At 37.7% G+C, this 18,953-nt stretch overlaps 13 protein-coding genes across 14 annotated transcripts; 7 read left to right on the top strand and 6 right to left on the bottom strand.

The window, feature by feature from the left end:
* Positions 1–173: 173 nt before the first annotated feature.
* Positions 174–1,453, top strand: Gasu_49240 (5'-AMP-activated protein kinase-related protein). Its single transcript, XM_005703936.1, has 2 exons — positions 174–1,081; positions 1,133–1,453. Exons 1-2 carry the CDS (start codon positions 179–181, stop codon positions 1,370–1,372), a joined length of 1,143 nt encoding a protein of 380 aa, XP_005703993.1. The 5' UTR covers positions 174–178; the 3' UTR covers positions 1,373–1,453.
* Positions 1,454–1,482: 29 nt separating this feature from the next.
* Gasu_49230 (DnaJ homolog subfamily C member 3) lies at positions 1,483–2,993 on the bottom strand. The gene is made up of 3 exons (XM_005703935.1): positions 1,745–2,993; positions 1,595–1,688; positions 1,483–1,543 (listed from the first exon to the last, which is right to left on the bottom strand). Exons 1-3 carry the CDS (start codon positions 2,981–2,983, stop codon positions 1,506–1,508), a joined length of 1,371 nt encoding a protein of 456 aa, XP_005703992.1. The 5' UTR covers positions 2,984–2,993; the 3' UTR covers positions 1,483–1,505.
* A 439-nt stretch (positions 2,994–3,432) lies between these two features.
* Positions 3,433–4,433, bottom strand: Gasu_49220 (uncharacterized protein). The gene is made up of 3 exons (XM_005703934.1): positions 4,130–4,433; positions 3,849–4,079; positions 3,433–3,799 (listed from the first exon to the last, which is right to left on the bottom strand). Exons 1-3 carry the CDS (start codon positions 4,295–4,297, stop codon positions 3,581–3,583), a joined length of 618 nt encoding a protein of 205 aa, XP_005703991.1. The 5' UTR covers positions 4,298–4,433; the 3' UTR covers positions 3,433–3,580.
* A 45-nt stretch (positions 4,434–4,478) lies between these two features.
* On the bottom strand, positions 4,479–6,123 carry Gasu_49210 (zinc finger protein). Its single transcript, XM_005703933.1, has 3 exons — positions 5,137–6,123; positions 5,008–5,077; positions 4,479–4,957 (listed from the first exon to the last, which is right to left on the bottom strand). Exons 1-3 carry the CDS (start codon positions 6,080–6,082, stop codon positions 4,864–4,866), a joined length of 1,110 nt encoding a protein of 369 aa, XP_005703990.1. The 5' UTR covers positions 6,083–6,123; the 3' UTR covers positions 4,479–4,863.
* Positions 6,124–6,163: 40 nt separating this feature from the next.
* Gasu_49200 (dimethylaniline monooxygenase (N-oxide forming)) lies at positions 6,164–7,518 on the top strand. Its single transcript, XM_005703932.1, has one exon. The coding sequence runs from the start codon at positions 6,180–6,182 to the stop codon at positions 7,494–7,496; it is 1,317 nt and encodes a 438-aa protein (XP_005703989.1). The 5' UTR covers positions 6,164–6,179; the 3' UTR covers positions 7,497–7,518.
* Positions 7,519–7,522: 4 nt separating this feature from the next.
* On the bottom strand, positions 7,523–8,113 carry Gasu_49190 (hypothetical protein). Of its 2 annotated transcripts, XM_005703931.1 has the most exons (2): positions 7,654–8,113; positions 7,523–7,578 (listed from the first exon to the last, which is right to left on the bottom strand). In XM_005703931.1, the coding sequence occupies exons 1-2, from the start codon at positions 8,050–8,052 to the stop codon at positions 7,546–7,548; spliced, it is 432 nt and encodes a 143-aa protein (XP_005703988.1). In that variant the 5' UTR covers positions 8,053–8,113; the 3' UTR covers positions 7,523–7,545. The 2 variants fall into 2 exon arrangements, with proteins under 2 accessions (XP_005703988.1, XP_005703987.1); XM_005703930.1 differs by having other exon boundaries at positions 7,523–8,113.
* A 10-nt stretch (positions 8,114–8,123) lies between these two features.
* On the top strand, positions 8,124–10,898 carry Gasu_49180 (glutamate--cysteine ligase catalytic subunit). Its single transcript, XM_005703929.1, has 5 exons — positions 8,124–8,167; positions 8,220–8,780; positions 8,846–9,335; positions 9,383–9,728; positions 9,781–10,898. Exons 2-5 carry the CDS (start codon positions 8,285–8,287, stop codon positions 10,663–10,665), a joined length of 2,217 nt encoding a protein of 738 aa, XP_005703986.1. The 5' UTR covers positions 8,124–8,167; positions 8,220–8,284; the 3' UTR covers positions 10,666–10,898.
* Positions 10,899–10,925: 27 nt separating this feature from the next.
* Positions 10,926–11,943, bottom strand: Gasu_49170 (asparagine synthase (glutamine-hydrolyzing)). Its single transcript, XM_005703928.1, has 2 exons — positions 11,009–11,943; positions 10,926–10,955 (listed from the first exon to the last, which is right to left on the bottom strand). The coding sequence occupies exons 1-2, from the start codon at positions 11,817–11,819 to the stop codon at positions 10,948–10,950; spliced, it is 819 nt and encodes a 272-aa protein (XP_005703985.1). The 5' UTR covers positions 11,820–11,943; the 3' UTR covers positions 10,926–10,947.
* Positions 11,944–12,023: 80 nt separating this feature from the next.
* Positions 12,024–13,288, top strand: Gasu_49160 (exodeoxyribonuclease III). Its single transcript, XM_005703927.1, has 5 exons — positions 12,024–12,571; positions 12,618–12,662; positions 12,723–12,816; positions 12,860–13,113; positions 13,160–13,288. The coding sequence occupies exons 1-5, from the start codon at positions 12,147–12,149 to the stop codon at positions 13,263–13,265; spliced, it is 924 nt and encodes a 307-aa protein (XP_005703984.1). The 5' UTR covers positions 12,024–12,146; the 3' UTR covers positions 13,266–13,288.
* A 5-nt stretch (positions 13,289–13,293) lies between these two features.
* Gasu_49150 (uncharacterized protein) lies at positions 13,294–14,418 on the top strand. Its single transcript, XM_005703926.1, has 2 exons — positions 13,294–13,570; positions 13,620–14,418. The coding sequence occupies exons 1-2, from the start codon at positions 13,301–13,303 to the stop codon at positions 14,346–14,348; spliced, it is 999 nt and encodes a 332-aa protein (XP_005703983.1). The 5' UTR covers positions 13,294–13,300; the 3' UTR covers positions 14,349–14,418.
* Positions 14,419–14,423: 5 nt separating this feature from the next.
* On the top strand, positions 14,424–15,085 carry Gasu_49140 (ankyrin-repeat protein). Its single transcript, XM_005703925.1, has 2 exons — positions 14,424–14,624; positions 14,672–15,085. Exons 1-2 carry the CDS (start codon positions 14,425–14,427, stop codon positions 14,892–14,894), a joined length of 423 nt encoding a protein of 140 aa, XP_005703982.1. The 5' UTR covers position 14,424; the 3' UTR covers positions 14,895–15,085.
* Positions 15,086–16,543: 1,458 nt separating this feature from the next.
* Gasu_49130 (uncharacterized protein) lies at positions 16,544–17,398 on the top strand. The gene has a single exon (XM_005703924.1). It carries the CDS (start codon positions 16,549–16,551, stop codon positions 16,774–16,776), a length of 228 nt encoding a protein of 75 aa, XP_005703981.1. The 5' UTR covers positions 16,544–16,548; the 3' UTR covers positions 16,777–17,398.
* A 124-nt stretch (positions 17,399–17,522) lies between these two features.
* On the bottom strand, positions 17,523–18,920 carry Gasu_49120 (archaeal ATPase; the record flags this gene model as incomplete). Its single annotated transcript, XM_005703923.1, has 1 exon — positions 17,523–18,920. A coding segment is annotated over one exon (1,252 nt), but the record flags the coding sequence as incomplete, so codon positions are not given.
* Positions 18,921–18,953: the final 33 nt, after the last annotated feature.

Below are 18,953 nucleotides of genomic sequence, written 5' to 3'. Positions count from 1 at the left end.
ACTCGAACATGTGTCTCAGTTTATATCAACAACGACCAATAAATTTTTGCACACTTGTTTATTATACCAGCATATTAAGAAATTTCTTGGAAGAAATGTCACATGTGCAAATTTGCTTCTAGAAACACTTTGGCCACTTTGAGAGAACATCCTTTGTTAGAATGACCTGACCTCCCTCATGAATAAACAGAAAACACAGGAAAAGGGAAAGCAAGAAGAAACTCACAACTATATCCTTTATTCAGAATCTGCAAAAGTTCATAGTAACTTTGACAAATTGGATAATATGGTTGAAGTTGAGTCACCTAGCTCGGTGCAAGAGATTCCAAGGTCTCAGTCTGGAAATAAGTCACACTCTTCTAAGAAACCACCTCCTCCAAGTCACGGTACTACTTCTTGGTTTGGTATGTTACCAGCGTCGTTCACAAAGCTGTTTGGAAAAAGACAAAGTGAATCTTCTTCTCAGCAACAGAACAATGGTCTGAGAAGACACTCAGAGCCAGGTCACCAAGTGTCTCATGAGAACAATTCTACGATAGGGAAAAGCACTTCTTATCCAGAAAAGATAAATAGAGATACAACAACTGTAACAGGAGAAGATATCTATAAAGGCAAAGAAGGAACTGAAACTTCACCAAGAAAAGTTCATCATACTTTGCATAACCAGGAAACTGTGGACGAAGATGGTAATCCCCACGTGGGAACAGCTAACGAGTCAGCAAGAGAATTACCTTCCAAGTGGCTTCCAAAGGAATCTGATCCGCTATTTCACTCAAAACAGGAAACCAGAGGTGTAACAACTTCCCAATCACATGACGAGTTTTTAAACAAAATTGGACATCCTCGTAGACATTCAGTTGCAGAAGAAAGGAGAAGTTTTGATTCAGCTCATAATAGTCATCAACTATCTCTCTCTTCGGATGAGAGTACCCCTTCTTCTTCGCGCTCTCGGTCACGTTCACCTTCTGGTGTTGGCCACTTGTCTAACAGAAGCGGAAGCAAAGAACCCAAGTTTATCGTTCCTGTAACAGGAGCCCGCCAACTACGTCCTAATGAAATCAGTCGTCACAAATATGTAGAGGTAAGTAAAAAGAAACTTGGTAGAATAAAATACTAAAAGCGTCATTTGAAGTGTTTAAAACAGAAATTAGTTCCCACAGAATTTGTTTATAAAGGACTCGCAGAACAAGTCTTATTAATGGGAGATTGGCTTGAATGGGACGCTATTCCTTTGCAATGGGAAGAGGAAGATGACTTCTTTCGAGTAGTTGTTGATCTTCCTGTTGGCGAACATGAATTTCGTTATGTTGTGACCCCCAAACAGGAAAATTTTGCTAGTCATGAAAATACTCACAAGAATAATAGCAAATAAGGGACGTCCATCTTTGGTTTCGGGAATAGCAAAAATAGAAATATATGAGAGGCGCTGTATAGTAAAAATGGTTCAATTCTAACTTTAAACAGTCCTTTCCTATTCTCTATGCAAACCTTAAGTTCCTATATCTTTAAACTTTATCCCGATCATATTCACGCTTCTTTACCGCTTCATCACAGTTAGAAAAGATAATCAAAAGAACGTTGTAACATAACTTACGGTCTTTGAGTGTCTCATATGCAGTTACAATTTCACGAAATCTTTCCGAAGCTTTTTGTTTGCTAATAGAATCTTGTTGTCTGTCAGGGTGATGCTAGTCAAATGGAAAATTATTTCAGTTCAAAAAGAATTCATCCTTAGATCTCTTACCTGCATTGCCAACTTACGGAAGGCTAATTTGACTTGCTCAATAGAGGCTCCAGGTGGTAATCCCAAAATATCATAATAAGAGCGAGTTGGAGCAGTGGTAGGAGGATGGCGACGACGATTATAACTTTCATAAGAATCTTGCTTTCTTCTTTCATAAGCACGTCGAAAAGTTTCTTCATGTTGGTTGGCGTCCTTTTCAGCTTTATATCCTTGGAAATATCGCAACTCGGAATACAATTCTATACGAGAACGAAGCCATAGAAACAATGAACTAAAATAGGCAAGAAAGCCACTCGAGAAGGAAGAAATAAGAAGACTACTCAACAAATCAGTCAGCTCAAGCCATGGTGCAATTCCAGCTACCTGACATAATACAAAAGTTGATGTCGATATGGTAGCGCCAGCCAAAGAAGACTTCAGTATGGAATACATTCGATCTCCAGTAGTGTCACCATCTCTTCCATTGATCCAGACTTTGAAAGTTCTACCTCCAACACCTGAAAAGGAAACTTCAAAAGCTGGAAGAAAAATTCTTTTTGTCACAAAACGCTTAAACACAAGGTTCGTACGCAGATTTCTAATACGTTCCGCACCATATTCCTTTTGAATGGCGATTCTACAACGCTTCTCTTCTCTTTCGTATATGAGTAGACGTATATTGTTAAAGGCATCCTCTTCATCCAAGGCAAACGATTCTATTCGTGCTTCTTTCGAAAGATCTTTATGATAAGGAAGCGTCCCTGCAATTTCCAGTGAACGAATAAAGTTCATGTAACGCTTCAGTCTTTCGAAGCCACCATAGACCTGCATAATTCCCAATGAAGGCGGATATTCAACCTCCGAAAGACTACCACTGATAGGATGCCAAGACCAAGTTTCAAAAACACTTTCCTTGTTATCTAGCTTACTCTTCAAACGAACGGTTTCTGCAAAGCCTATCTCGCAAGTGTAATTCACACGAAGGGCTGCCTCGAAAATATAAAAAGGAACATATAATTTTTCAACAGTTAATTCAGTATCCTTAAAGTGCCTATGCAACAATAAACTTCTGTTCCATTTCCTAAAAGCCTCAAGTGCCTGCTTTTGATCAAGCTTAAAAGGCAAGTAAAAGCTATCAGAAAAAGAGGCAAAGGCTCTCAAAAGTACGATTGAGTTTCCCACAACTCTCCGCCAAGACGAAAATATGGTTGTTGACTTTGAATAACAATAAGTGTTTCTAAGGTATCCGAAGCATTGCATGCTACGCCTGCGTACTCATAAGAAGATGATGAAAATCTTCAAGCTTCATTTAGAGCAAGATAATAACGGCAGTGAGATGCTGAGTCAATTCGAAGAGAATAGCTCATCAAACTATCTGGAGTGACTTCGTACCAGCCATGCATCTAAATATTCTTTTCTTTGTTTATTTTGTATCAACAGTATGGGAACTTCAAGGTCCCTAAGATACCAAAGAAAATTGTCAGTCTTTGTTTCATTCAACAAAAGAAGTAGACTGTAACTTTCAAAGAATGATCCTTTTTATATTTTTTAGAGAAGACAGAGAAACATGAAAACATTCAAGACTGACTCTACAAATGTTTGGTATACTCACAGCTTCATACTAAGCTGAAAGCTTTAAAATATTTCATTTACAGTGGCAACAAATTGATAGTTTTGTCAGTTCAAACAGCAAAAATAAACTTTAAAAAGATAATTTAACCTTGCGGCAACTAGTATTCGTACTCAGAATCAATATTACATAACTGAATTGACACAAGAAAAAGAACCCAATACAGACATGTGCATAGTTTACTATTCAAAATTGAACTCTACACGTTCCTCAATTGTCTTCAGTCTTTACGACAGATTCGGATTGAAACTGGTTTGAACCATCATTGCTGGCCACATGGCTTGAGCAGGTGATGACCATTTGGGTAAAAGGGTGGGCAAGATGGATCTATGCACAGCGGGTGGAATATATCGATTATTTTGAAAATTCTTTCCACATTGGCGACATCGCCGCAACCTGCTAGGAACTTTTTGTCTACAATGATTGCACAGTTTATAGCCTTTGCCCTATTACAACATGATTTTTGCCAGTTTGGATGACATAGATGTTACTTGCCGGCCATCTTAGTTTGCGTTCTTTTATCTTCTTTTCACCTGTTTGCTTTGCTTGTGGTTCAGATTGGGTGATTTCAGAAATACTCATGACTCTTTTGATTCTTTCTGCTCTCAGCTGCTTTGCTCTACCTAGACCTCCCTTTTTATGAGCGCAAGCACTACTACAAAACCTCCCAGTGCCGTATTTGCCCTCGTGATCTATTCCACAAGACTCACAAGGTCGAACATATACCTGTGTATTTCTGTTAAAAACAGTTGAGGCAGAATAATTATAAGAATTACTCTTTTCTGGCCATGAAAATGCTTTTCTTCGTGACAAACTTGAACAAGTGTGGCAAAACAGCCGTTAGAGCTGCGACTGGAGTCCTCCGAAAGACTGCTGGTTATATCCGCACTGTGATTATTTGAGAGATAGCGAAAAGTTTCATGACAAGAGTGCGTTCTTGCCATTTTTTCTCAGCAATATGTGCAGTTAGTTATGCCAAAAATGCTCGCTTGTTTTGTCAAATAGAAGCAGGCGAGTAGAGCTTTCTCCCAGCGAAGGGGATTTTTACACTTAGCAAATCTAGAGTAAAATGCTAGTAATTATTTTGGCGCCCATTAATAGGCGCCATTGGATCGGAATTTGACTTGGATTTGTGTCTCCTTTACTTTCTATGTATAGAATGTGACTCGCTTTCAAAATATTTATCAACAGAAACTTGAACTTTTCTCAAATTTCACAACATTGGAATAATTGTAGTTCGGCTTCTGGAGATTTTTTTCCTATATACTTTTCCAGCGAAATACAGTCTCTAGCAGAGATAGTTCTCCACCTTCCGTAAAACAAGAGCTTGACCAGATATACAAAAATTATAAATTCTCAAGTTTTTAACCGTGCAGCAGTCCTGTAACGAATGTTGTCGATCTGAAATATGAAACAAGATATTGGTATTTGACTATAACGAAATCATACATAAAACTTTGCGAACTACATTCTCTACTTGAAAACTTCATCGAAACAATACAAATATCATCTATTGAGCTCTTTTGCAAATATACTGTAGAGGCACATCATTAAGCATTAAACTGCTTTCCGACTGTGTTTCTGGCTTCAAACAGGCTGTCTTCCTTAACAAATCTTAGATGGCTTTGTTCGCTTGAAACAAATATTCCAATACCTTTCCATATCCAAGGATAAAATTGTGGCATTAGTACCTTTGTTCTCTCCATATATTACTCTTACTTGACCTACATGATGACTATTAGTTCAAAAAGGTTTGTTACTATATGGGCAAATGCGGCATTACCTCCTGGCTGTGGAATAACTGGTTCCAAATCTTCCTGATCCAAACGAATCAAGTCTCCCAGTTGCAAAATTTCAACATCCGCAATATACAAATCGAAAACTTCCTTGATAACTCCTTTTCGTTTGAAGTAGTACCCGTTCTCCAGTTCTGTATTTTTGACTCGAACAACTAAATTTTCTTCTAGCCAATTCAACTGCTTGTAAGTAACTCCCTGCTCTTTAGTGTCCTCTTGAAATTTATTCTCAGCCGGAGAGTGCGTAAGAGGGGATACCTTCTCCTCAATATTCTCATCGGCCAAACGAGCTTGTGCGGGCTTCAAACACAAACTAATTTTCTTATCAGAAGGGCGGTAATACAAGTTCTCTGGAATTGGCTTATTACGTTCCAAATTGTGAGCTTCTCTCTTTAATGCCTCCTCTCGTTGCTTCCTTATTATTTGCTCTTGTCTTTGCTCTTCTCTCAGGCGATCCTTTTCTATCTCTCTTGCTCTCTGGAACCTCTCTGCTGCTTGCTTGTCAATGTACCGAATGAAAAGACCTTGTTCTGTTTCTTCAACTTCACAGAATCCTTCACGTCCCAAATAAGCTACGAAACCTGTCAAAGTTGACCACCTTGTGCTATTCATATGTACGTGGTCTCTGTCTTTAATATATTCTTGATATACGACGTTAGCATGAACTCTTTTGGTACCGAAACGGTGCTTCAACACATCTAAGAACGCATTTCGAAATTCTGTCGAGTACTGTCCCACGAAGCGCCCTGGAGCATCAGCAAAAAGAAGCATCATTCTTTGGTGGGACTCCGACTCTGTATGGCACTTGAAACCGTTTTCATCCCTACACTGTTTCTGACACAATTGACAGTACCATCTCAGTCTTTGTAAACCTTTTGCTTTAATACGCTTTGATATCGCTTTGGGTGTGAGAAATCCTTCGGACTTGCCCATCTATTTATCTACTAAAGACACTGTCACAATCCATTAACGGAATTTTGAGTGCAATCGAGATTTAGAGTGAGTACAGTTTGCTCTTTGTAGTTCCACTATGGAACAAAACCTTCAACTTGGCAACAATGCTAAGATAGCTATCATTGGGGCTGGTGCAGCTGGATTAATAGCAGCAAAAAACTTGAGAGATATTGGTTTGTTTCAAGTTGAGGTTTTTGAGGAAACGGATACCGTGGGTGGAACATGGGTTTATCAGGAAGAGGTAGCTACGTCATATTACTTTCAAAGTAGTATGTATCGAGATCTTCACACAAACTTGCCGAAAGAAATAATGGGGTTTCTCCACTTTCCCTTTGATGACACTTTTGGTGTTTCTTCTTTCCCATCTCATCAAGTTGTTCTGAAATACTTGGTGTCCTTTTGTAAGACTTTTCAGTTGTACGAGCTGATTCGATTTCACTGTTCGGTGAAACAGATTTCTAGGTTTGAATATTTTGGTGGTTTCCATTGGGATTTGGTATTGTACAACCACGGAACTCAGCAAGTAGAACAAAGACGATATGATGCAGTTGTTGTCTGCAATGGACACTATACGAAACCATATATTCCTGAGATTCCTGGTGCAGACTTGTTCTTACGGCCAATTATCCATAGCCATTTCTACAAATCCCCTGAACCTTTTTGCAAACTTCGTATTGCAGTCTTGGGAGCAGGAAACTCAGGCATCGATATTTCATACGAATTAAGTCGAATGGCTAGTAAAGTTAGCTTATGTCATAGAAAATGCCAAATACGCAAGACGATTGGAAAGAATTTGGAAGAATGTCCAACCATTGAGTCATTGGAGGCGGATGGAAAGATTCTCTTGGCAGATAAGAGTAGTTTGCAAGTTGACATACTTATTCTCTGTACGGGTTATGAATATGACTTTCCTTTTCTTGACTCTTCTTGTGAAGTCTTTGTTCAAGATAGAGTGGTATTGCCGTTGTATCGTCATTTGATACATGCCAAATATCCAACAATGTCCTTTGTTGGTTTACCTTTACGTGTTCTTCCCTTTCCATTGTTCGATTACCAGACACGTTACCTGGCATCTATTTATAGTGGAAAATGTACATTACCAAGTTGCGAGAGAATGTTGGTTGAACAACAAGAACATCTTGTGGATTTGGATTCGAAAGGTTGTAGAAAATACTACCATTTGTTTGCAGAAAAGCAATGGGAATACTGCAGAGAACTTGCAGATTTAGCGAATGGACCTCGTTTATCAGTTGCTGTTCAACGAGTATATGAAGATGTTTCCCAATTTCGCAAAAAAGAACCAGAAAAATATAGAAGAAGAAAGTATATCATCTTTGGCAAGGGACCCAATGACTGGAGAGTTTTTGAGAATGACTCGGATGTCACTTTGTAAATATAGCAGTTTCTCTTTACTTTCGTTTGTTCCAATTGGAACTCGGTTACTATTCTTCGTCTTCAAGGACCTCCTTCTCTAACTGTATAGGACACGGTTCAGTATCGTTTGTTATCAAGAGAGCTTCAAAAAGAAATATTTTGAAAGAAATACGTACCTCTTCATAGCGACTGTTTGCTATAATGCCAGTTAGAACAGCAGCCAACAAGGAACCTACTGCAATAGAAATACCGCCCAGAAATATCTGACCGTAGTTAACAGCAGTTACTGTTGTTTCAGTATCGAACGTTGCTAATATCTCAGCTTTTTTAAGTGAAATATTGGAAAACGGTATATTTGTAGTTTTTACACGTCTCGTTCCAAGTAAAGGCAACAGAGAGTTTCTCTTGGTTCTTCGGTGCCCATCTAGTCGCTTCTGATGCGGCAGAAACAGATTGGGTATAAAAGTTGTCATAGGCAATTTGCTCAAGGTACATTGGCCAATACTATCACAACGATGATTAGAATGCAAGTTCCTTCGGGGTACACCTGACCAGCTCTTGAATAGAATAGCCATCAATAATCGCCAATGAATTGATTCACGAATGATTCGATAGAGAAATAGGAATGGAATTGTGCTTGGTGCCCTAATTGTTGTTGGACTTGTTTGGTCAGTCTACGAATATCTTTCAGTAAGACATAATATTTTAACTAGTTTCCAATTTATATAATATTGTATCTTAGAATTGGGGTTTTTCTTGTGAAGTGTTTTAGTTTTCTCTTTCGTGGTTGTGGACTAACACCAAGTTATGGGCCTTTTGTCCACTGGTCACCCGCTGTCTTGGAAAGCAAGCCAACCTTATATACGGGAAGTTAAAAGAAAAGGCATCCGGCAGTTTATTCATGTATATTGTGCAACAAAAAATCGAAAGGATGACTGTTTACGCTGGGGAGATGAAGTAGAGTATACGGTCCTCCATGTGGATAAGTCTAGACGCAAAATGTCACTGTCACTAAGGGCGCCAGAAATCTTGCAAGAACTACAGAAGCAAGAACACTCACAACCTGAAGGTTCTTCGGTCGAAGTACTTTGGAGACCGGAATATGCGAACTGGATGGTGGAAGGAACTCCTGGTGTGCCATATCGTTGTTTTGCAGGCGATTTAGAACTAGTGGAGCAAAATATGATGTTGAGGCGATTGGAAATTTTTTCAGTTTTAGAGAAAAATGAAATTGTGCTAAGCATAACAGCATTTCCTTTATTAGGTGTAGGTAACTTTACATCTCCTACAGAACCTGTCCTAGGTATATGTTTTTTGATAATTACTTTTAGAGTATGTGCCAACTGATGAATTTTGTTATTATCGTAGGACCGGCTTCCCTTTCTCTTTATGTACCGGATGCAGCTATTAATCCACATCCTCGCTTTCCAACTCTAACTAGGAACATACGACACAGAAGAGGAAGGAAAGTAGACATTCGGAGACCAGTATACCAGGACGAAAAGACAGATAGAGAGTTTCCAGTGCTTCCTCGATGTCTTGCTCACCAAAATGGTTGCAGTGGTGGAACAAATAGTCATCATTCGTTGACTAATAGTAGTACAACAGATTCTGAGATAGAGAAAGAGGATATGCTTGATTTGGAGCAACTTGCAAAGGAGACTACCTCGGATATCTATATGGATTGTATGGCTTTTGGTATGGGTTGTTGTTGTCTGCAAGTTACTCTTCAAGCCAAGGATATGGATGAAAGTCGTTATCTTTATGATCAGTTGGCAGTCTTTGCACCAATCATGTTGGCACTGACAGGAGCAACACCCATACTGAAAGGATACTTGCTAGATACCGACTCTAGATGGTAAAAAATGTTTTTCTTGTATTGTTTTTGAAATGAAATCTCTTTAGGGATATCATTTGTGGAGCTGTAGATGACCGCACATTAGAAGAAATGCGCCATGGACCCAGAAAGTCTCGATATGACTCCATCGATTTATTCGTATCTTCAAGAAAGGAAATGATTCCAGAACGTTATAACGATGTGGAGGCATTATTGGATGAAGATTCGTATCGCATGTTGTTGGAAAATGGAGTTGATGAAAGACTTGCAAAGCATATTGCTCATTTGTTTATTCGTGACCCGTTGGTAATCTATGAAGAATCTATGAATGCACAAGATGAACATTCTACAGAGCATTTTGAAAATATACAAAGTACTAATTGGAATACGGTTAGACTGAAGCCTCCTTCTCTGGTATGAAAGGAAAATCTTTGAAATTACATTTTGTAAGCTCATGTATGAACAGGAATCGAATGCTGGATGGAGGACAGAGTTTCGTCCCATGGAAGTGCAGTTTACTGACTTTGAAAATGCCGCTTTTGCAGTATTCACTGTATTGGTATCCAGAGTTATTATAGCTTTTGATTTGAACTTTTATATTCCTATTTCCCTTGTTGATCGAAATATGAAAGCAGCGCAATGCAGAGATGCTGTTATTCAACAAAAATTTTACTTTAGAAGAAATGTCTTCGCCGACAATTCTCATGTACCGGATCGTTTCAAATGCGCCTGTGGACGAACTCACAAACCTCGCTTTTCTTCTTCAGTTCAAGAATGTTGTCTTACCGCCTGTTCATCTTGCTCGGATTGTGAGCCTATGACTATTGACCAAATTATTAATGGCAAATCAGTCGATGAACTTCATAGCAATCATAATTTTGCTTTTCCTGGATTGATTTCCCTCATAAGAGGATATCTGGACGCCATTGAATTACCTCCTGAAAGCTCTGTGAAAATAGGCAACTATCTCGACTTTATTTCAGCCAAAGCTAAAGGAGAGTTATTGACTACTGCAAGCTGGATTAGAAAATTTGTGTGCAATCATGAAGCGTATCGTCATGACTCTGTCATAAATGAACTTATATGTTACGATTTATTGAAGGCCATTCACGATATAACTTCTGGTAAGCGAATAGAAAGTGAACTGCTTGGAGATTTCTATCAAGGAAATGGGGAGTGTCATGAGATCTCTGCAGAAATGTTACAAGAAATGAGAACTAAGGTAGAAAAGGGACCAACTTTAATGGCCTCCAAAGATATTTTTCAAAGACTCCATAATCTAGCTAGTTTATCGGATGATGCTTTAGTGGAAATGGAGGGTCGAGTCTCGTCGAACACAGAATACAGTTGAATCAGCTGATACCTTTCCAAGAGAGTTTCTAGTTTTCTTCTCGATTGGAAGCCTTGAAAGTTTATAGGAATTTCGAGATTTGCAGTTGGAATAAAAAGTTTGTCTCTAGTAATATGAAAATATCATGACTTGGTTACTATTCGAGACCTTAGATTTCTATCATAAGCTCCGCATGTCGTACAAAAAGTTTGCATTTGTGGGCTCAACTGATATCCGCAATAAGGACATGGATCATCACAAGCTATTTCTCCTTTTCGAGGCAAAGGAATGAAACTTTTATTTCTACGCTCCTTTTCAAATATTCGATAATACCACAAGTGTTCCTTATCACGAATATACACACCATCTCGCTTCCATATTTCATCCACTTGTTGAACGAATGACTGATTATCTATCCATTGTTCAAAATATCCATTTCCAAGGACAGTCGTACCACTTCCTACTTCAATAGGATCCTTATTTCGCCAACAAGAAGTCACCTCACCAAATGTTTCACGTAATAATAACTTTCCAAACGTTTGATATTTTCCATTGACCCATTTGTTTCCTATACTTTCTCTTTTGGTCAAGTTCTTGGCCAACTCAATCACTTCAGGATCCAAGTAGGGTGAAAAGACAGATAGTCCTAAACTCTGAGCCATAGGAAAACTGGAGAAATGCATATTAGCTATCATTGCATTTCGGTGTTGGACAAAATCTTGTTCACTTAAATGATGCGTAAAACTGTAACCTCCAAAGATTTCGTCAGCACCATCTCCAGTCACACAACAACGAAAACCCAACGACGAGGCTTGTTTCAAAGCTGCAAAGGTAGCAAGGGAGTTTCTTAACTCCATGGGATCGAAACTCTTCAATATCCGAATCACTTGTGGTAAAAGATCCAACAAATGCCTCAAATCTGTTTTCACTATATGATGTTCCAAACCTGTTCTTATGGCAACTTTGATGGCCCATTGTTCGTCTGTTGCGGTACGAGTTGCTATAGTTGTGATGGCTCCTTGCAACGATAATATATGAACACCTTCCTCAGCTACAATGGAAGTATCTAAACCACCGGATAGAATGATGCAGCTTGGTTGTTTCCAATCCTTGTGGTTTGCTATTCTTTGTAAACTTTGTCGAAATATCGTTTTCAACTGCTCCGTTTTTATCATCTATGAGAATATGGAACTCGTACCAAACAATCTTTTTATGTCTAGAATAGTTTCTCAGTGGTTGGATGTTCTCAACAAAGGCACAAAGAGAATGATTCAGTTAATCTCATAACTGAATATTCCAAGAAGATAAACTTAACCATATTCATTGACTGACTAGGATTAATAGAAATGAACTTTTGCAACAGGCAGGTTTTCTTAGTTGGTTTCTTTATAAGTGTAGAATAAGATGTTGAATGAAAAGTGTGAAAACAACAGCCATTTCGAATTATGTTGTTGAATGCTTCATGATTGATGTGCAAGTGGTTAAGAAAATAAGTGAAAGATATGTATACTTGTTTAGGAGAGAAAAGGTTTATTAACGATACTGAAGACCCATCTGATCCTCTTTCTCCTACTAAAAAGAAGAATTGTACTCAACTTGACTCGATTACCGAAAACTCCCCTAAGAAAGATACTGAAACCCTTTTGAAGTTTTTGTCGTGGAATGTAAACAGTTTGAAGCGAGTATTGGAAAGAAAACAGTTGGTCAATCTAGTTAGTCAAGAGGATCCTGACTTTATTTGTTTGCAAGAAACCAAATTAACTGAAGATAAAGTACCCGGTGCCTTTTTGTTACCACAATATAAGAAGTTTTTCAATTGTTGTGAGACAAAACGTGGATATTCGGGAACTGCATTGTTTAGTAAAATGGCTCCCATCGCTGTCTTAAAGGACTTTGAAGGTGTCTACTCGGAACATAATAAGACTGGGTAAGTTCTTGATGTTAAAGAAAAGGTTGCTCTATATTGCACCTAGTCGTTTGATAGTAGCAGAATATGAGAATTTTTATGTAGCTAGTGTGTAAGTCAAACAACATAATATTGCATATCTCATTGAGACCAGTTTAAATAATATGACAAGTTATGTACCCAACTCGGGAGATAAATTGAAGAACTTGGAGTATCGTGTTCACTCATGGGATCCTAGCTTTTGCTCTTATATATGTGAATTACAAGTAAGTTGAGAAATTATGGTAGAATAAGAGTGAACGTGTATAGATGAAGAAGCCAATCGTTCTATTGGGTGATTTAAACGTTGCGCATCAAGATATAGATGTGTATGCTCCCGAACGTTTGGGTTCCAAAGCTGGTTTTGTTCAAAGTGAACGTAACAATTTTTCAAAATTTTTAGAAGAAACCAAAATGGTCGATTCCTTTCGGTATCTTTATCCACATAGAAAAGAAGCTTATTCTTTTTGGGATTATAAAACAGGAGGCCGACTTCGTAACCAAGGTTGGAGAATTGATTATTGGTAGTATTGCAGCTGTTGATATATTTATTTATCTCATATTCTCTAGTCTATTATCTTCCTCTTTGGTGAGCAATTTAGTGGATGCCTTTATATTGGATAAGATAGAAGGAAGTGATCATTGTCCGATTGGAATTCAAATGAGAATTTTTTAGAATTGGTGGAGAGAATTGACAGTTCTTTTGTAAACATGGAAATAGAGGAGGGAAGTAGTTCCAAAGGTTATAAAAAAAAGTTTGCTGGAACATATCAAAAAGCAAAACAAAGAGTGCTGAATAAATTGGGAAAACGCACGACACTTACAAGAAGACCCAAAATTGACTCCCTATCCAAGGAGTTTGAAGTTGTGATAGAAACCAAAGAAAGCTTGGAAAAGAGACTAACAACTTTTCAACATAAACTCAACAGTGTGGTGGCTTGTGGAAGAGACTTGAGAGATACTTATTTGCAGTTATGGAAGGTATTCTTTTCTTTGTAATCTTTTGGAAAGGTTTCTCACGTTGAACTAGAACCAAGTAGGCAGCTTAGTTTGGAACAACGAACAGGAATGCTATGAAAGAAACAAGTCCCCTTCGGAAACCAGGTTGATCGCAGATTTGGAACGTGCAGTATATGAACAGGACCGAACTGTTGATGACGCTATGGAACGTTTCCACGCCAAGTTGACCCATTTATCAGAGAGTCCCATATCCTTGGATGGTCAGAGAGAAATTGAGCTCGCAGAAAATGTAAAACATGCCAAGAAATTATATAAGGAATGCAGGACGAACTATAGTGATTCTGTCATTGATAGTCACGGTGCTTCTTCAAGTGCTCGTTCAAAGGAGGCCTTAGCGAAGCAAAAATACGACTCTCAAGCTGAAGTATTTGCACAAGAGATAGCAACGTTTTTAGAACATTACCGTGGTCAACTTCCTGATCGTTTGATCGAGTTTTTCGAAGCAGAGGACAAAATGATTACTGCTGTTGCAAATGCACATGCAGCGTCTATGTCCATGTTGGGAAGTTTGAAAATGGATAAAAAGAGTGCCAAAAGTTCACAAAGAAAACGTTATGAAGATGAAAATGAAGAGTACGTGGAACAACAGTCGCCTTCTAATAAGAATGGTCCACAGAGTGCTGAAAGTGATAGAAAGGCTTCTTCATCCGTTAAGAAACAAGATAATTGGGATCTTATCTATGGAGTAGAAGAAGTTGACTTGAACCAAGAAAAGGGAAGTATGATTGATTTGCAATAGAAAGAGTTGGAAATGGGATTGTTGGAAATAGATGGCTACAGACAATGATGCTGCAGCTTTCAGTGAAGATGATCATATGGAGACTTTTTTAAATGCTGCTCGTTTTGGTGACTTTCAAGTAGTTCATGATTTGTATTTTCAATATTCCAATAAACTTTTGTTCACTGCCAGAGACGAGTTTCGGAATACTCCACTTCACTTGGCAGCAGCTAACGGACAGTTGGAAGTGGCCAAGTTTCTTACGAAGCAAGGAGCCGACATAAATGCCCAGAATGAGTACGTGGTCCATTTGTTTTCATGGAGCCCAACTTATGTATGTCAAGTGCTGGAAATACTCCTTTGCACTGGGCGGCCTTATTGGGAGAGTTGGAAATAGTACAGCTTCTAGTAGCTGAAGGAGCAGACCCTTGCATTGAAAACGAGTTTCACCGCACTCCGTTGGATGAAGCAGTAGACAAAGGGCATCAGTCTGTCGTGAGTATCTTGGAGAAGCTTTTAGAGTCCCAAGGCAAAGCAGATACGAGTTGGTTGAATGATCAACCATAGTGCTAGGAAGATAGAACTTCTCTTGAGAGCCTTTTTGTTTTCCCTTTGATAAAGAAGAATAAATAGAAAACAGCCTCTAAATATATGTATGGATAGATAGTCTATTAGGTCGTGAATTGCAAGTCAACCAATATATACATATATATATATATATATATATTGGGCTGTATCATAAATATGTTTCCAAAACACTTCTTCATTGATTAGCTCGTAGCTAATGTTTCTTTTTTGGCATTGAATACAGAAACCTGTAAGGTTGTAGACTCGAAAAGGCATCGAACAGAAGAACCCTATTCTGAAATTAAAATTTGGTTTGCCTCAAGAAGGACAAGACTGAGAAACAGTACGAAATGTAACTAACATTTTTTTGTCAACTTTGTCTGACAGAAATATTCTCCAAAGTGGAACTAAGTGGTGTTGATATTCTAAATAACTGATTCCACACAAATTCAAAACCTTTCAAAGTTTCTCGTTCTATTACTATCCAATAAGAAAAGTAGCAAGTGAAACCGAGGAATTGAATGATGAAGAAGACATCATTTCCCTCATCACCGTATGCAATGTACATTTCATTACAAATCCTTTATATTCAATAATTTATTGTTGTAGAAATCATTTGGATGAAACTAGTGCTTCTACCAAAAGATCTCATAGTTACTTTATAGAACAATGTAACTTTATAGAAAGTAAACTCGATAAATGCACAAACTACACGTTACGATAAGCCAAAGCTTAGAGGATATAACATATACTTAGTCATTAAGAGAACAAGTTGAATCTCTATCTTTCATTCTTTTCTTCTTTATTGGCGTGACGACAGAATAGTCATTGTTTTATGCTGACTTGGAATTGTATCATGAAATAAGAATAGCAAAGATGTCTATCGCTTCCAAGGTCAATTCGTTGTGACACGAGAAAAGGAACTTTTTCTGCTTCCGTTCGAATATCAATCCCTCCTCTGCCTTTCAAGTGAAAATACTTTTATGTGATTCAAATAAGATATTTAGGTGGTCATTGAAATTTGTGTGAAGATTCTGTCATTTCCTCGAAAGAAGGCTAACCAGTCGACTTAAAAGTTTTTGAATGCACGAAGTATCAAGCCAGGTCCTCGTGATTGTTGTAATTGTGGGATGAAAATGCCATCTTCATTGGATACGAATGCTTTATGAAGGCATCCCCAAGCATCGAAAGAATATGTAAATCCTGAAGCGCTAAATTGTCCTGATACTCCAGAATGGAAAAAGGCATACTTTAGAAGAAAAATAAGTCTTTCTGATAGAGGGTTGTTGAAGGTTTCAAAAATATACTCCTTCACTTTTTTATTTTTAAATAAGCTGACTTCTCCAAACTTAAAATAAAAATATGGTCAAAGACATAATAAATACCAGGGCAAACAATGCTTCGAATTGTAATCCAAGAGTCGTAGAAGCACTACATTCAAGTGGAAAATAAAATGACAAATCAAACGAATTATAAGGAATCCCACGACAGAACTGGAACGTTCATGATATTTCAAAACAAGCTTTGGATAAACCAACTTGAAAGTAGCTCTTTCTACTTGATATATATGATAAAAACCAAAGTGGCTAGCAATATCCAGAGTTTATTCAGCATATTCGCTAAAGTTCATAAGACCAAAGTATATTTCTCTCTAATGAAGATGAATTTTGAAGATGCTAGCAAAAAGCAGCGTAGAGAACAAAGTATATCTTTTAGGTACCGTTCTATCCATCTCACAGAAAGACTTTCAAGCATAAGAATGCTTTCTACCTTGTTCCTCAATTCTTCTTTTGATACATCTCTCCATTGTGGTACAAAAATTATCGACGGACTGGAAGTGTTTCATGTAACAAATCATAGTGTGCCTTTTGAGAAACAATAATTGCATTCGGTTGGTCTTTACATTCTGTAACTTGTAAGTTGCGTGTCTACTGCTTTCATTCAGAGATAAATTTGAAAATGGTGATAGAATGTCATCTCCTTCATAGAAAGATCCAATTGAAATATGTAGACACAAATGACACAATGTTTCCTTCTTCAACAGTTTCTCTAGTTGATGACTAAACTTCCATAATGTTAATACATATATAAGAGGCAATATCTCGTAGTCGAAGCGAATCTCTCCTTGAAACCTCAATGACACGTCAATCTCTACAGGTCATATGAAGTTTGTTTAAAAATTCAAGACTGATAAGATTTTCCTGGATAATAATGAAAGATAAAATGACAACAAATCCCTGGACTCAGGTTAATATCGTGTGATTTTCTCAACTATTCTGACTAGATATACTTTACCGCCTTGTTTGATGATGAGATCCTAAGAACAACAAGTTGAAATGTACGCATCGTAAAAATAGCAAACCTGGAATTGTGAAGACCATTTCAATAAGATGATCTAATTGAATAAGAAGGTAATGCCATATTCTTTCTGACGATAAGTAGAAGAAGATCCAAGACAAGCACGAGTATATGTGGCAACAAATTGTCAAGTTTTGAAGAATTTCCAAAGTCCAATCTACCTCGTCGTTTTCAATGGAAAAGTAGATGAACGTTAAAGTCAAAGCTCAGCTTTGTTGCTATTAGCTTCATTTATGCATTATACAGCACGAAACAATGGAGTATGTCAAACAGATCACACACTTGTGGTAAGAAGAATAATTTCCTCAAGTTTGATATGGTTTTTGAAAGTGTCTTATAAAACAGCCCACGACTTATGACGACTTTTGAAAGTGTCTGTTTTTGGAAAAATTCTCAGATATTAAAACAAGATATTCCTAAATATTTTTGGAAAGAGATAAAACTATTTCTTGTAGGGTTGAAATGCCAATGTTTCTCGAATGTGGATTNTCCACAGACTTGAAAGCGTTCCTTAAATTCGATAAAATGTCTTTGCCAATAACGTTTTCTACATCNGCTTCNGAAAGAATAACCAATTCNCAGTTGTGAGGAATCAAGAATTCTCCAACACTNTCGCCAAATGAATAACAACGACTNGAATAATTCAAGTCCTCNGATACGTTGGTTGCTAACTGAGTACTCATAATAATCAACATACAATGCCATGTAGGATGACTNGTCAATACTTGATCNTGAACTGGTTTTAAAAGCTTGTGAGCTTCTTCCAAAATTTCNTTCCATCGAATACCATTNCGACTCCATCGGCCTTTNCAAGCAATACCCACAATCATCAAGTTCTTCTCNTTCGTTCTTCCATGCAACTTGAATAATATATCTGGACTNTAGGATGTTGAATGAAATGGAATATATATCTTTTCNAGTTCTAACATTTCTTCCACTATCCTTTCCCATTCNTTGCTTCCAAATGTCATTCTCTCTGTTCCTGATACAGCTCTGGTATAATGTATAGATTTCATATAATAAGCAGCAGATTCGGAAGAAAATTGGAAATTCATTTCNTTCCAAACACGAGACAATTGACCAAGAGTAGAAAACATTGAGCTGTTTGTAGGATGCCGAGAAAAATGTAAATAAAACAGTGTAGCAATAAGACCTTCCAAAATTCGACATTTCGACTCNTAAAAGAATTCNACAGATTGAGACTTGAGGGTTTGTAAAAGTAACCATTCTAAACGATCNTCCTTTAAGCCTTGGTCNATATATTCNATCAGTAACTTGGGAATCAACACTTCNTAGCGTTCGTTGTGGTCTGGTTCTATAACCAATCGACGATAGAGACACATATCTGTAACTAGGTCNAACAAAAACACATCNGAATTTGAGCTTACTTGCACAGTTTCNTCNAAATCNAATCGAATACGATACAAAGATAATAACGTAAGCATTCTTAACAAGCGCTTNCGCTGCTCNCTGAGACTTATCAGACGAGGTAAGAATGTCGCAACACAATAATTTGTTACTAGAAAGCTNTTCATTATGATCAAGAAGGTTTCCTTNGATAATAAGAAATTGTTGTTGGATGATTTNTACAGCAAAAGGTAACTGATTGCTCGAACAAGTAAACCAGGAACACCACCAGTCAATTCCAACAACAATTCTGCAAGTTCACTAGTGAGAAGTCTTCGTGACAAAGAATTTACG

Source organism: Galdieria sulphuraria, assembly GCF_000341285.1.
Source record: "Galdieria sulphuraria unplaced genomic scaffold scaf_47, whole genome shotgun sequence".
In the NCBI taxonomy this organism is placed as follows: Eukaryota; Rhodophyta; class Bangiophyceae; order Galdieriales; family Galdieriaceae; genus Galdieria; species Galdieria sulphuraria.
This window is presented reverse-complemented; position numbering and strand designations above follow the sequence as displayed.